At 50.7% G+C, this 15432-nt stretch overlaps 1 protein-coding gene across 1 annotated transcript in view; it reads right to left on the bottom strand.

Annotated features, from left to right (window-relative positions):
• The window catches only part of FGF11 (fibroblast growth factor 11), a 37596-nt gene that overhangs the window by 10368 nt on the left and 11796 nt on the right, over positions 1–15432 (bottom strand). Inside the window, exons 2-3 of the mRNA XM_020799804.3 lie at positions 2265–2375; positions 321–424 (exon numbers count right to left, since the gene is read on the bottom strand). Coding sequence (XP_020655463.2) covers positions 321–424; positions 2265–2375 — 215 coding nt within the window. The remainder of the gene's footprint in view (positions 1–320; positions 425–2264; positions 2376–15432) is intronic.

The following is a 15432-nucleotide window of genomic DNA, read 5'->3' as shown; positions in this document are numbered from 1 at the left end:
AAAAGCCCTGCAGGATCACTTTGATCCCTGCTTTCCCCTCCACTTGTTTTTGTTCTCTCCTCTGCTTACTTCAGTGCATAAGACGACCCTCAATTTTCAGTTTGAAGATTTTAGAAAAAAGTATAGTCTTATACACGGAAAAATACAGTATCTCTGTTCAAAACCTGCGCTACCACCTTCAGCCACGAGGTGGCAAACTTCCCTAACCAGCGCATAGCTCAGTTGTCAGTGTGGCTCAAAGCAGAAAGGGTGGCTAGCGGCTACCATGGATTTGGGAGGTGAGGAGAAGACCAGGGGAACAGAGGCAAGCGGCTACTCACAGAGGTATAGAGATAGCCCTCGGCGTTCATGGCGATGTACTGGCCTGATTTGGTGCTCTGGATGGCGACCACCCGGAGACCCACTGGAATCAGATTGAAGAGAGCTGTGGGGAGAAGGAGAGAGAAAAAGAAAAAGAGGGGGTTTACCAGATACAAAACGACAGGAAACTAAAAAGAGAGACACAAGTATCACGGGGTGCAGAATAGGGTCAGTGACGGACCATCGCGGGCCGGATCTGGCCCCATGTTGCCTGAATGGAGTCCTTAATCAGACTCAGGACAGGTGGCCAGAGCCCCCGGTTTCTTTCGAAGGAAAAGGGTGGTTTTAGGGCCCTTTGGCTCTTTCGGGGATTTTACCCTACAATCGCCTGAGCCCCATCCCGCACAGCTGGTGGCAAACGATGGTGACACTTGGAGCCCGAACATCTGGAAGGCTGAGGTTTAGCCCCCGAGGTTCCTGGGTCCTTCGCGAGAGAACCTAGGAGGTTCCCCATAATCGGGGAAACCCCTGTTCTGGTCCACAACCCCCCAGAACCCTCCAACCCAGCCACACACACACACACACAACTGGATTTTTTTTGAGTACCCAGAAGGAGCCTTTCCCATCCGGGAGAGAACCAACCAACGCCCCCCCCTTCTGCCCGAGGGACCAGGCGCCAGGGGAATCCCGCAGGTGATCTGCGCAGAAGGCTTCCTCGGCCCCTGGGGAGACGTGGCCTCCCAGGTGTGGTGCTTTTGCCAAGGGCGTCCAGCTCCCCCGGGGCCCATCTCTTCTAAATGCTCGCTTAGGCCAGCCCCGCCACCAGCCAGGCCACGCCAGAGGTCCGCAGTGGTGATGGTGGCCTTCTCTTGCTTTGGGGTGGCGGGCAGCCGGGGGGGGGGGGCTGGGCATAGAGCCGAGCCTTGCTCATCAGCTCCGGATGGGAAGAAACTGAGGCAAGAGCGCGATCATCAATCATGCATCCCTCCCTCCTCTTCTGGGCGTCAGAGACTCAATTATACTGAGACAGAGAGCCAGGGATCGGAGCCAGAGGGAAGAGGAGCATTGGGGGGGGGGGGCTGAGCAGCAGGAAGGGGGGGGGGGAAGGGATTGAAGAAGGAAAACCCAAATGGTGCAGACAAGCCAGGAAGAGCATAAGGGCGAGGGCAGCTGTGCGCCTTGTAACTGGGGATTCGTTCTGGACCCATCGTACAGGACGGAGGGTCCCTCAGCCCCACCAGGAAAGAGACAGAGAGGTTTCTATCCAAACTAAGGAGACACCCTCCCGGCTTTGAGGACCTCTCAACGACAGGCAACGGTGCATCTGTCGGAGGAGGGCCACGATCCTGCTCCCTATCCGAGAAACTGTAGGCACGGCTCTCTGAGCTGCTCGGTGCAGGCTGTAGGCTGTGACCTCCCTCAAAGGGGCAGCCAATCCACTCCGGGTTTCAGCTGAAACTTTAAAAGAGCAACCCGGAGTGTTGAATCTATGTTGCAGGGGGTGGCTCCTGTCAAGTTCTGCCCAAAACCCGGAGCAGACTTGCCACCCCGCCGACATCGGGGCCATGAGACTCTCCCTTGCTGGTGAGTCCGGCTGGAAAGGAAGGCGCAGCATTTTCTCACTAAAATGTCGGCTGCTGGGAGATGCGATTTTTCAGGGGAGCCTCTGAAATCCTTTTGGAAAGAGGTGGAGCTAACAGGCTTCGAGCATCACCAGCTTTTCTCAAGCTCTGAATCTCCCAGGCCAGGATTCAAAGTTTCAGGCAGCAGAGATGGTGCCTGAGCGGGAGGCGGACACTCTGTGACACCCCCCCCCTTCCTGGTCCCAATGAACCGGACGTTCTCCTTTGCGTCGTCCCCCCACGGAAGCAGAGGGAACCTCCCGGGGGGGGGAGCTGTCTTCCCTGGGCTCAAAGGCCAAGCTAAGCCACGACCCTCAAGGAGAGCCTCCAGCTGGCACTCACTGAAGCCATCGGTGTCCTCTCTCGTCCCATCGATGGTCCCGTCCGGGTGGACTTGGAGGTAATACCCGTGCCTGCAGAACAGCTTGGTGACGATGCCTTTTAATTGCGGTTCTGCAGTAGAAAAGTTGAGAGACAAAAAGACACAGAGAGATTAAGAAATGGGCTGTCCCAGGAGAAATCTAAAACCAGGTCGAGAAATGCAAGTAATCCCATCTCCAGATGCCGGGGTCGGGGTGGTGGGTGGTGGGGGTGTCCCCATAAGGGACCAACCAGGAACTGAAGTTCTCGATCAAAAGAGGAAAGCTGACAGGATAGCTCACAGGGTTGAGGTCTCTGGCAGCAGAAGAACCAGACGTTGGGAGTTCGATTCCCCCACGAGGCCTCCAGGGAGAAGAGCCAGCCTGGGTGGCCCTGGGGTCCAAAGCTGCCCAGTCGTCCCAGGGCAACCCAGGAAGAAGGGAAGGGTGAAAACCGCTACACAGTTCCCAAAGTTGCCCTGGACTGAGGAAGGGAAAAGTAAAGCGGTTCTGAGTTACCGTATTTTTCCCGTGTATAAGACTATACTTTTGTCTAAAATCTTTAGACTAAAAATTGAGGGTCATCTTATACATGGAAGTAAACTGAGGAGAGAAAAAACAAGTGGAAGGGAAAGCAGGGATCAAAGCGATCCTGCAGCGCTTTAATCCCTTTCCCCCTACACTTACTAAGCCCCACTTAGATTTCTTAATTTTGGATTAGAAAAATGGGGGGGGGCATCTTATACATGGGGGGCGTCTTATACACGGGAAAATACAGTAACCTGTACTCTCAACTTGGAAAACCACCACTCCCAATAAGGGTCCCGTAAGTCAGCATTGACTTGAGGGCATATGATGATTATTGTTATTAGAGGAATACACATTTTCCAGGAAAATCCTGCACCCCACCCCTCAGATTCCTTGGTTCAAGAGCCCGCTGGGGTTCGCAAAGTGTTTCCAGAAGCCACCGTTCTGCACTGTTTCTCAGGGGATGCTCAAACTGACTCCACGGCCCTAAGGACAAACTGGCTTGATTTTCTACAATCACAGAAAGCGGAAACCGACCACAACAGAAAGGAAGGAGGCGCCATGAAATGCCGATTGTGCAAAAACACAATACACAATACAGACGAACATCCAAATGTTGTTGGATGAGAAAGCAGACGTGGTCGGTAAAACCGCACGGGGCCAGTGTGCTGAAGCCTCCTTTCTAAAAAAATCAGTCCGTAGAGGCAAATCAGGAAACGGAAAGCCAACAAGGAAGGGCCGGGCCAGCATCCTTTGGCAGGGAGTTCCGCAGGCTGCTCGGACATAAATGGCCATTAACATCACACATCTATAGACATTAAGGTCTTCTCCATCCCCAAGAAGAAGCAACTAGGTTAGTGGATGCTGGTCTAAGGCATCTGTCTGCTGCTTAGAAGGGTGTAGCATTAGAACCCATGATCCACAACCCCCACCACCAACATGGGTTGTCAATGTGAAGAGGGCCCCTCAAGAGCCAGAATGATCTCATCGTCTCCTTTTCGGGTAGAATCCAAGCTTTCTAAAAGACAAGTTTCCCTCTTTGAGCCTCCCCTGGTGTTAAGATCATCAGGGGAGGCTGTCTTCTCATTTCCACCACCCTCAAAGTTGCATTTTGATGGGGGAAGTGGGAGAAGGCCTTCTCTGTAGCTGCTCCTTTAGACTCTGGAACTCCCTGCCACTGGAGGCCAGGCTGGCCTCCATCTCGGCTGACCTTCCACAAGCCGCAAAAAAGACCTTTCTCTTCAGGCAGGCTTTCCTTTAAATGACTGGTTGACCAAGGGAGCTTTTACTGGCGTTTCTAATACAGTATTGCTCTTACTATGACCTTTAATATGACATCTCTTTAATGCTTTTAAAATATTGTTAAAAAAATTATTATTTAGCTTTTAACTTTGTTTCTTTTAATACTGTAAAGCACTTTGGATCCTTCAGGAGAAAGCCGGCATATTAATATTTTAAATAAAATAAAACAACTAATCTTAGAACTGGAGAACTGGAAGGGGCCCCTATGGGTCATCAAATCTAGCCCCTCCCAAGGAGGCACGGTGGAGAATCGAACTCCAAACCCCGGAGCCGTCCAGCCCTTTGAACGGGTTTGCTGATCCAGGATCCAGAGCGCTCCTCTGGGCACCGGTGGCCCCCATGTGCGGCCTTTCCGCCACAAAATCCCGTTGGGCTCTTCAGACCTGGAAATGAAAGCCACTCCTCTCGAACCCGTGCCCTCGGTGGATCTAGCAGAGATGATGACCAAGGAGCCAGGGGCAGTGGGCTTCTTGAGCCGCTCTGCCACGGATGGACATGGAAGGGCCGGAAGAGGGAAGGCGAGGTGTTTTGGACCGCGCAGCCACGGTTGCAAAAAGATGAACCTTCGGGCCATCGGCAGGGCATGCCGGGCCTCCAGATCCTTGTCCTAAGAAAAGGCTTATGTTTCACGGGGAGTGGGTGGGCAGGGGGAGGAAATGTAGGAGACCTTGAGACCCACCATGGATGTGTCTGAAATATTTTAACCCTGACTTTCTCCTTGCAAAGGACCCAAGGCGGCTGGCACCATTCCCCACGCTCATCTCCTGGGATGCTGAAAATCCAGGGTCTCTCTCTGTCTGTCTGTCTGTTGGTCTGTCTGTCCCCCCCTTCTAACATGCCCTCCCCCTCGTTTCCTGCCTCCTTCGCTCCAGATAGCAGACCACGGTGGCGTCCTGCACGCTTCCCCGTGTGACAGCAAATGGCACACAAGAGCAAAATGGTCCCTGACAGAAGAAGGTTTTCCCCCCGGCCCCCTCCCCAAGCTGCCAACTGGGAAGGAGAAGACCCTGATCTGGGCAGACACACCGAGCCATCCAAGGCAGCTTTTGTGTGGCCGGCTATCTCTCCCCCACTCCGTTTTATTTATTTTTATTTTTTATTTCTGCAGTCCTACAGGCCTCCAGAGATGATCTGCTCTGACAGGATAGGGTCCAGCGGCTCATTATAAATCTCTCTCTCTCTCTCTCTCTCTCGATTTAACTGAAAACACACACACACACACACAAACCCTAGGAATCCTGGGTCCATGCCTGAACCGTGATCAGATACACCACCCTCACCATAATAGGGAAGATCACAGACGAGCTGGTTCGAACAACCCGTTCCCTGACCTGCTGCCTTCCAGATGTGCTGGACTACAGCTCCCATCATCCTCAGTCAGCGCAGCTCAATCAACCACCTCCACACTGCTGCTTCCAGCACCATGGGGACAGGAGTTCCCAGGTCCCCGTGTTCTGCCTCTGCGGCATCCTTCAGATCTCGTTTTAAAACCAGGGCGACCTTTTCGATCTAACCCGTTGGCTTCATGGGAAGAAGCGCAAGGATGTGGCGTCTGGGGTGGGGGAGAACGCAATAAGACCCCCCCACATACACACACACATTGCATTGAGGAGGTTCCGTCCCCAGCATTTATAGATTATTCCCTGGCCTGCCACCTTTCTCCCTGTAAGGAATTAGAAGGCAACTGGGACTCGTAGTCATACAAAGATGGAGTCTGTTACGTTTACTGTATAGTTTGGATTGAAAACGACTGTCTTGTGGGGCGGTTGTTCCACGTTGGCTCTGCCTGGCACCAAGATAAGAAGTGAGGTCTGAAAAGATCATGAGGGAGGCCTCTTAACTGGGACGAGATAAGATACCTGCGGAAAACTGTGTCACGCCCACAAGATCCTAACTGGTCAACAGTCGGAGAGAAGGTGGTCCAGAGATGTGTAGAAAAAATGGTTGGTTCATGTATGTGATGAGACATTTCTGAATTGATAGGGAGGAAAGAGAAAAGAGATGGGGGGAGAGATTTGCCCAGCTTTTCTAGGGTGACGATATGCAGAATGCTAGTCAAGATGATGACTTGACATAGTTTTAGCTGCTATTGTTTTAACCTAAGAATAGTAAACTTATTTGAATCATGGTAACGGCTTGGATTTTCCAGCAGCGATGTATGGAAAGAAGAGCTGGACTATAAAGATGCTGACCGCCGAAGAACTGATGGAGACTCTTGAGAGTTCCCTGGACTGCACGGAGACCAAACCTATCCATTCTAAAGGAAATCAACCCTGAGCGCTCACTGAAAGGACAGATCCTGAAGCTGAGGCTCCAGTACTTTGGCCATCTCATGAGAAGAGAAGACTCCCTGGGAAAGACCCTGATGTTGGGAAAGTGTGAAGGCAAGAGGAGAAGGGGACGACAGAGGACAAGATGGCTGGACAGGGTCATCGAAGTGACCAACATGAATTTGACACAATTCCGGGAGGCAGTGGAAGACAGGAGGGCCTGGCATGCTCTGGTCCATGGGGTCACGAAGAGTTGGATACGACTTAACAACTAAACAACAACAAGAAGCAGCTTGGATATGTATATGCTTTATGCTTTTAAAGCTTAAAATGTACTTTAATGGAACTATCTGATTTTCTTAATAAAATAAATATATTTCTAACACAGTACTTGAACAGCTTCTGAATTGTGGTGCTGGAGGAGATTCTTGAGCGTCCCCTGGACTGCGAGGAGAACAAACCTATCCATTTTGAAGGAAATCAACCCTGAGTGCTCACTGGAAGGACAGATCCTGAAGCTGAGGCTCCAATCCTTTGGCCCTCTCATGAGAAGAGTAGACTCCCTGGAAAAGACCCTGATGTTAGGAAAGTGTGAAGGCAAGAGGAGAAGGGGATGACAGAGGATGAGATGGCTGGACAATGTCATCGAAGCGACCAACATGAATGTGACCAAATTCCGGGAGGCAGTGGAAGACAGGAGGGTCTGGCCTGCTCTGGTCCATGGGGTCATGAAGAGTTGGATACGACTTAATGACTAAACAACAACAAGAAGCAGCTTGGATATGTATATGCTTTATGCTTTTAAAGCTGCAATTGTACTTTAAGGGAACTACTTATTTTCTTAATAAAACAATTATAAATTCTAACTCATCTCTTGAACAGCAGCACTGCACCTAAATCCAGTGTGGAATGGAAAGGTCACTCATGGCTACTATAACAGAGAGGTCCTACCTGGTCTGTCTGTTGTGCTGTCTAAAGAAGCACACTGTCCGTGGTTGATTGCCTTGTAAGCAGGCCAGAGGCTCTGTTTCAGGTTGAGCTGGTCCATAGGGCAGGGGCTACGCACTGCGGAGGCTAAAGGACCGGCCTCAGGCAAGAAAAGTGGGTGGTCACTTGCGCCCACAGCGACTCCTCGCCCAAGATCAATGATCTCTTTAGGGAGACGCGGTTCTGACACTCCCCACAGCACGAGACTCAAGGCAGTGAACAGCAAAATAAAACAGAAAAATGTACAGAAAGTGAACCACAAAATAAAGGCACCTCTTGCAGGTTTGAAAAGGGACACAAAAAGTCCCGATTTGCTGTCATCCCGGCCTTAGTTACAAAGGGCAGCTGAAATGAAAAGGTCTTAGAATAGAAAATAGTGAGGTTGGAAGGGGCCCCTCAAAGGCCATCCAGTCTAACCTCCTGCTCAAGACAGGAATGCAAGCCCAAGGAAATCTGCTAGGTGATTGTCTAAGTTTCTCTTGAATGCTTCCAGCGATGGAGCACTCACCTCCTCTCGCGGTCGTGGGGTTCCCTTGTCGTACTCCTCTAACAGGAAATTTTTTTTTCCTGACGTTCAGCTGAAATCTAGTTTCCTGTCATTTGAGCCCATGGTTGCACGTCCTGCACTCTGCGATGGTCGAGAACAGATCCTGTCCCTCCTCTGAAGGACAGCCGTTCGAGTCTTCAAAAAGTATTTTCCGAGCTCCCCTCTGTCTTCTGCTGTCCACCAGCCACCTCGGCCTGCTGGATGCAGGAAAAGCGAGGGGCCAACCTTGGTTCCCTCGCCATGGGGGCCACCGCCGAGAAGGCCTCGTTCACATCCCCACCAAACATGCCTCAGATGATGGCAGGGCCGAGAGAAAGTTCTCGGGTAAAGATCTTAGCCTTGATGGGGTGGATTGTCTTAGAGAAGGCATCCTTTTGTTACCCCTTATTTTCGGTTTCAACGGCTTGTAAGAAATAAAGAGACCCTCTCTTAACTCCTGCTGCTCCATGCTTCATTTTGCTTAACTGTAGACCCTGTTGGGTGAAAAGGGACTGTCCTGCATCCATTATGGAGACAGCAAAAAACAACCAAGACTTTTCCCCTCTCGCCCTCCACGGATCCACCCTCCTGCCCACATCTCAGGTCTAGCCAAACCCAGTCCAGGGACCGTCTCCTCTACAGTTTTGCCACGGCCTTATTGAACTCTTCATTTGGAGCGATTTGGTCGCAGAAAAGGTTACAGCTGGGGTTCATTTAAGGATCCAGGTGGCAATTAGTGACTTCCACCCCTACCTCACCCCGAAATCCTGCAAAATTGTGGTCCAAAACTTTTTGTGATGGCTGAAAAGAGAGCTTCCTTATCTAGAGGCAGTGTACCTCTGGCCAGGAGTGGCCGCAGCAGGACCAAAAGGCTGGCCGTCTGCTCTGTCCTCCTGCGTGGGGTGTTCTCAGAGGCCTCAACAATTGCAGGAAGTATGACTCGGTGGGTTTGTTCATAAAAGAATGTTTTAAATCCATCTCAGCACACAGTCATAGCAAATTGGTTTCCAAAGCAAAACAAGATACAAAAAGCAAGCCAGAAAAAAACCCAATTAGAAATCACCCAGAAGGAATAGGAGGAGAATTAAAGGTCAGTTATTTAAAAAGGAAAAAAAAATCCAGTGGAACAATCTTTTGCCCTGTGCCTAAAAAGCAGTAAGGAAGGCAGTTCCCAGAGAACGGAAATTTTACTTCGCTGGAGCTTGTTACAGGATACTGGGAGTTGTAGTTGAAAAAAACTTTTGACAAGCTGCAGCAATTTCAGTGATGGCCACAGGAGAGATTCATTCCCGCATTGCTCAGCAAACAAGGCTCTTGGCTCATTCCCTGAAGCTCGGACGGGTGGAAAAGGCAGGGTAGCAAATAGGAAGCAGGGTCCCCACGCCCCACAGAACTGAACGACAGGTACGACGGACGCAAGATTTGGGGATGGTGAATAGCATAGGTAAAGGTTCCCCCTTGACACTGAGTCCGGTCGTGTCCAACTCTAGGACGCGGTGCTCATCCCCGTCTCCAAGCCGTACAGCCAGCGTTTGTCCGAAGACTGTTTCTGTGGTCACGTGGCCAGCGCGACTAGACACGGAATGCCGTGACCTTCCCACCGAGGTGGTCCCTATTTATCGACTCGCATTTTTACATGCTTTCGAACGGCTAGGTTGGCAGGAGCTGGGACAAGTGACGGGAGCTCCCTCCGTCGCGTGGATTCGATCCTATGACGGCTGGTCTTCTGACCTTGCAGCACGGAGGCTTCTGTGGTTTAACCCGCAGCGCCACCCACATCCCACATGGTGAATAGCATGGGAAGCTGTAAAAGGGACAGAATTGGGAAAATCCCTGGAGAAGACGTCTCTCTATGGCTGCAAGTCATAGAATCCTAGAATCATGGAGTGGGAAGGGGTCTGGAAGGCCATTGACGACTCCAACCCCCCCTCTCAAGGCACGAATCCAGTTCAAAACAGATCTGGCAAGACGGTGGTCCAGTCTTCTCTTGAAGGCCTCTCCAGTGTTGGAGCGCTCACCACCTCCCCCTGCGGCCACGGGTTCCACTGTCATACTGCTCTAACAGTTGAGAAGTTTTTCCTGATCTTCAGCCTAGATCTGGCTTTCCATAGCTTGAGCCCATTGTCACCTACCCTGCACTGTGGGATGGCCAAGAAGAGATCCCACCTCTCCTCTGTCTATCAAGTATTTGCAAAGTTTTATCACTCTCTCCCCTCCGTCTTCTTTTCTCAAGGCTAAACCTCCCCGGTTCCCCCCGTCTTTCCTCCTGGGGCTCATGGCAGCCTTGTGGGATTTCTGCAGTCGGGATTAAATTGGTTTGCCAGACCTACCCAGAAGCTGTTTCCATCTGGCTCCTGACCTTACATTTCCCTTCCTCACCCTTTTAGTGCGAGTGCGGAACTGGTGCAAGCAGAGCCACCGATCTGATTGAAGCCCTGCCACCTTTCTGGCTTGCTATTGCACCTTAAAACCATTTGCACCCAAACCGTGCGAATGATGAGCCAGTTTTTTCTCTAGTGTCACAGAAAACTAGAGTGGGGGGGGGGAAATGGTGCAGATCCTGCCAACTAAAGGCACCCACACCCATCACACTGGGAAGAGAGAAGCACCGTTTATTAAGGAAATTCACTACAGTTTTTACCTGTAAGAAATAATCATGTTTCGGATTGCAGGGTGGGCCAGCGTCCCCCATTCCCTTCTCCCGTCCCCACAGATGCCCACGTTGCTGGCCCTGCTGGTTCAAGGATGCTGAGACTTGTAGTCAAATTTTGCCTAACTTTACCTTGTTATGTGGGGAAACACACCCATCCATCTGATGGCAAAATCTGGCAAATGAGCCGTTCTTCCCCCCCACCCGCTCTAAAAGTGAAACAGAGGCAGAAAAACCTTCCCTCTCTTGCAAACAGGACCCAAGATTTGGATGCAATGTAAAGATGCACACGTGGAAGAGAATCGCACTTGCTCACTCGCACACAGGCGGAGACACACAAACACACACACACACAAAAGTGACAAAAGCATCTTCAGACAGCTCTATCTGGAAATGCTGTTTTTCCCGGGGCCTGTTCCAGGCAAAATGAGCTGCTCTTTTCTTCTCCTTTTTCTCTCTCTCTTTTGACAGGCCTTGGAAATAATTCACCGGCTGTTATAGCAAAGAGTCGAGATTTTTTCTTTTTTTTCTTGCCTCTTTCTCTCTCTCTCTCTCTTCTTCTTCTTCTTCTTTATCCCTGGGCCCAGCATCTGGGATATGACAAGCAGGGAAAAGACTCTTAAGCAAATTGTACTTAGCAAAGAAAAATGGGCCCTTTTTAAACAAGCCGCAGAGAGAACTTCCATTCCATCAATGTCAGGAGACATTGAACGTTTTAATTTTATTGTTTCCTTAAAGTGGAAAGGTGGGGACGCGGGGAGGGAGGGGGACGAAACAAGACAGTCTCAAATCTGGGAAGGAATCCCAAATCTTTAAAGAATGGGATGGGAGGGAGGAGGGAGGAGACGGGGGGGGGGGGGAGAGACCACGCTTCCCGGGTGTGGGAAAGCGATTGTGGTGGCTTTGGTCAAAGGAACAACATTATTTTAAACATCCCAATTAAGTCCCTTATGCCTTTTTAAAGTTCAGCTTCTTTTTAATGTTTGCTCGCTTTAAATTATTCAATCGCATTTTAATTAGCATACGATTTCATTGTGTTTTTTTTTAAGTGTTTAACTTATGTTTTTAATTCTGTGCTTTTCATATCGTGAGTCTCCTTGTCGGGGTTAGAAAGGCAGCCTATAAAACAAATAAATCAACATCCAGCCAAATTCAATTGTTCACTTCCCCCCCCCCAAGCATGGGCTTGAAATGGCTTTTTTTTTTTGGAGGGGGGGTGGTGGAAACCATGTGGCACCCCTGCATTCTTGTGGACCTATGTGGGTATTTCCTCCGGCACATCAAATGCATCCTCGTGTGTCTGATGAAAATAAAAACATATAACGCTCCACTTTAAATCTGCCCCCCCCATATATATATATATGCGCATTTATAATTAGCAAGCACTTGCTTCTGATCTCTGTCTTTCGGCTAAAAACATGGGGGGGATTTAAAGTGGAGCATTATATGTTTTATATATATATTGATGCTGATCCCCTGGTGTTTCTTTTTCACGTGAAGGGCAGAGGGAGAAAGGGAAAAGACCACGGGGACGTGGTGGCGTGCCAGGGAACAGCGCAATCAGTTGTGCACTCAAAAGCAAGAGGCATCATCCTTCCTCCCTTTTTCCAAATTAACCCCCCACCCCACCCGGGTCAATGGCCCATGCTTCATCTGGAATTCTTGATACGGCCCATTTTGAGAGGGGGGGTGCTAAGCGTCATGGGGCTAGACTCAGGCTTCAGGAGGAAGATCGGGGTGGGTCGGAGGAGAGACCCCAAAGCTTGGTGACCGGCCTTCTTCAGGTCCGACGCCGGATCCACCAAGCCCAGTATGGCCAACTTTTGAGTTTCAGCTGACATTTGTCCGATTTCATTCTTCCTGGGACCGGTAAGCGTCTGAGGCTGCAGATGCCTTGCCCAGCCCTCGATGGAGTGACTCCATAAGTCACTCAAGTCAATGACTCTGAATTTATCCATCCGGCTCCCTAATGTTGCGCTGGTCCTCCCCAGAACTCCCGCTTTGCAAGACCGACCCTATTCCCATTTTCCAGATTGTGAAGACCGAGGCCGAAAGAGAGAACGCTGTTTCCGAGGAGGAAAGGCCGTGTCGGATCAGACCGACATCCTATCTGGTCCACCGTTCGGTTCACACAGTGGCCAAACCAGATGCTTTTTAAAGGGAACAACGTCAAGGTATTTTTGACTACAACTCCCATCGTCTCTCACCCTTGGCAACACTGATCGATGGGAGCTGTGGACAAAATAAAAATAAAAATAAATAAAATAACTATCATTAAAAACCAGAGGGGCCCTGTGAGTCCACGTGTGTCCTCAAATGCTTAAATCATGCTTTATGAGGAATGTTTTATGGACCATTTTTGGCGCCTCATTTTTTCCCCCTACTGTTTCACGTCTCGACAACATTATTTTCCAGATACAGCCGCCAGAAAGGTTGTGAATGGAATTCCACAAATGTTTAGTAATAAATTATTAATCAGGAGATGGTGTTTTGCCTGCATTTTTCAGCCCCAACCCGTATGTCCGGTCCTGAAGAACAGCAGAATTTGGACATGGGGGGTCTACTTATATGAGAACGTGGTGGCCCCCACCAACCCACCCCAATTTGAAGGTTCTTGACCGAGAAAACTTACTCCACCCATGCATGCCGATGACATTTGTGGAGAAATGGTACGAGATCTTCATTTGGGGGGCATGAGGGGGTCTTCATCTTGGGCTATTGTGCGAACCTGGGACTGCCGGGAAGACAAACAAGGGGGTCTGTCCGAGATCAAGCCAAGCCTGAACTCGCTCTGGAGGCAAAAAATGATGAAACGGAGGCTCATGATTGAGCTGGAGAACAAAAAATTTAAAAAAAAATCATCAACTCAGCCTTGAGACCCTCCGGGCGAGACTAAGCCCCTCCTCGCCTGTCCTACCTCCTAGGCTTGTTGTGAGGATAAAAGGGGTGAGTGGCGCCACAGAGGTCGCAGCCCTGAGCCTCCCCGGAGGAAAAGGAAATACCAACACAACTGTAGAGCCCACGTGCACGTGTGCGTAGGTGTGTGTGTGTCTCACTGGCTTGCGTGTTATGCGCCAACGTCTATAGCCGGGCGGCCCTCCAGCTCCAGCGGAATAGGATTCCCGTCAACCCCAGCCAGCACGGATCTGGGGATAAACCCAGGCCTTAAATACAGGTCTCCCCATGCCAGGCCACAGCATGGGAGGGACTGGAACTCGGGACGCTCCGGGAGTGGTTTTGTAGCCACTAAACTCAGCTTGGGATGTGTGTGTGTGTCTCTGTGTGTGTATGTGTATACACAAAGGGTGTGGAGCTGAGAGCTGTGGTTGGCCCCTGGGGTGCAATGCAGTCTGGTCGGTCTGGGGGTGTGCATTTCATGCTCTTCCCCCCGTCCCCCCCCCGGTCTTCCTCTTGTCAGGATCTCTGCAGAGCGAGCGAGCGAGCGAGAGAGGAGAGCAACTTGCAAAGGTGACTCTCCACAGATGCAGAGCAGAAAAAGGGAGGGCTGGGAAGGCGGCAGTGGGTGGGTGGGTGGGTTCGTGTGTGCGTGTATGTGGAGTTAGAGGAAACTCCCAGGTAGGAAACCAGGGAAGCAAGCATGGGAGAAGGGGGGCTGGACAGCATCCCCAGGGAAGGGGGACTGGGTTGGGGGAGAGGGTCAGAGGGGCTGTGACACCCTGTAAAATCTAGGATCTCTCTCTCTCTCTCTCTCTCTCTCTGTGTACGTATGTGAGATGCCTTTCCAGGATGGCTGTAATCCCTGAAAGGTGAGCATCAGAGCGAGCATCAAGGACTCTTTCTCAGCAAACTGCAATGCCTGCTTTTGAAGGATATTCGAGGGGGAGAGGCTGAAGGGGGCCCTCTTGCCTGGATGATTGGGGGGGGGCTGTCCATGGACTGCACGGCTGGCTGGGGTAGTTTGTTTGGGACCTAGAGGCAGGTGGTGGGGAAGAAGGGGGGGGTCTCTCCTTGGCTGTGCCTGGCCATGCCAGAGAGCCGTTGAGGACAGGCGGCAGAAATTAGAAAAGGGGGTGGGGGATGATGAAAAGGGGAGGCGGGAGGGGGGATTGAAAGCCCTTAGGAAGGCAGAGATTTGAGGAATGGGGGGAAGAAAGGAAGGAGGACTGTGACCTTGGGGGATATAAATGGAAGGGGCTACGTCAGAGGACCTTTGGGGAGAGGAAAGGCAGCGCTTGGAAACACCCCCTTTCTGGAGCGCAAACCCCACTCTCCCCACCCTTCTTTCCCAAGGGGGAGGATTTCTATGACGGGTCATGTTTTTTCTGCAACCCCTACTTGAACCCACAAACACAAGTTTCAACACGTTGGTGAGTCATCTGGCCTTTCTCACCCGATGGCGCATAATAGCCATGTCCCCTAAAACCCCAGTGAGAAATTCAAAATGTAGGCTGCAGGAAAAAATATGGTGTGTCATAGAAGTCCCCCCTCCGGGATGCCAAGGAGGAAGGATGATGGAATGAGAATGCTTCAAGAAGGCAGGAATCATACAAATTTGTGTGCCAGGGCACTTCTTGATGGAGGAGGGAGAGCCCTCCGAATAGATTTCTGCAGCTAATTATTCTGGCCGCCTTTTTCCAGCACAACTGCTGGTTTGCGCGCACACACACACACACACACACACACACACACACACACACACACACACACACACACACACACACACACACACACACACACACACACACACACACCCCGGAGGGTTCCCGCCACCCAACTCTTCTTCATGCTCTCCGTAATGCATGCAAATATATTTAAATGGATTTAATTTATTTTAATGGCCGTGCATTCCCGCCGTGGCCTGGAGGTTTACAGCTTGGGAGGGAAGGAAGGAGAAAAAATAAAGATAGACCAAGGATTAAGATGGTGT

This window comes from Pogona vitticeps, chromosome 6 (genome assembly GCF_051106095.1).
Source record: "Pogona vitticeps strain Pit_001003342236 chromosome 6, PviZW2.1, whole genome shotgun sequence".
NCBI lineage: Eukaryota > Metazoa > Chordata > Lepidosauria > Squamata > Agamidae > Pogona > Pogona vitticeps.
This window is presented reverse-complemented; position numbering and strand designations above follow the sequence as displayed.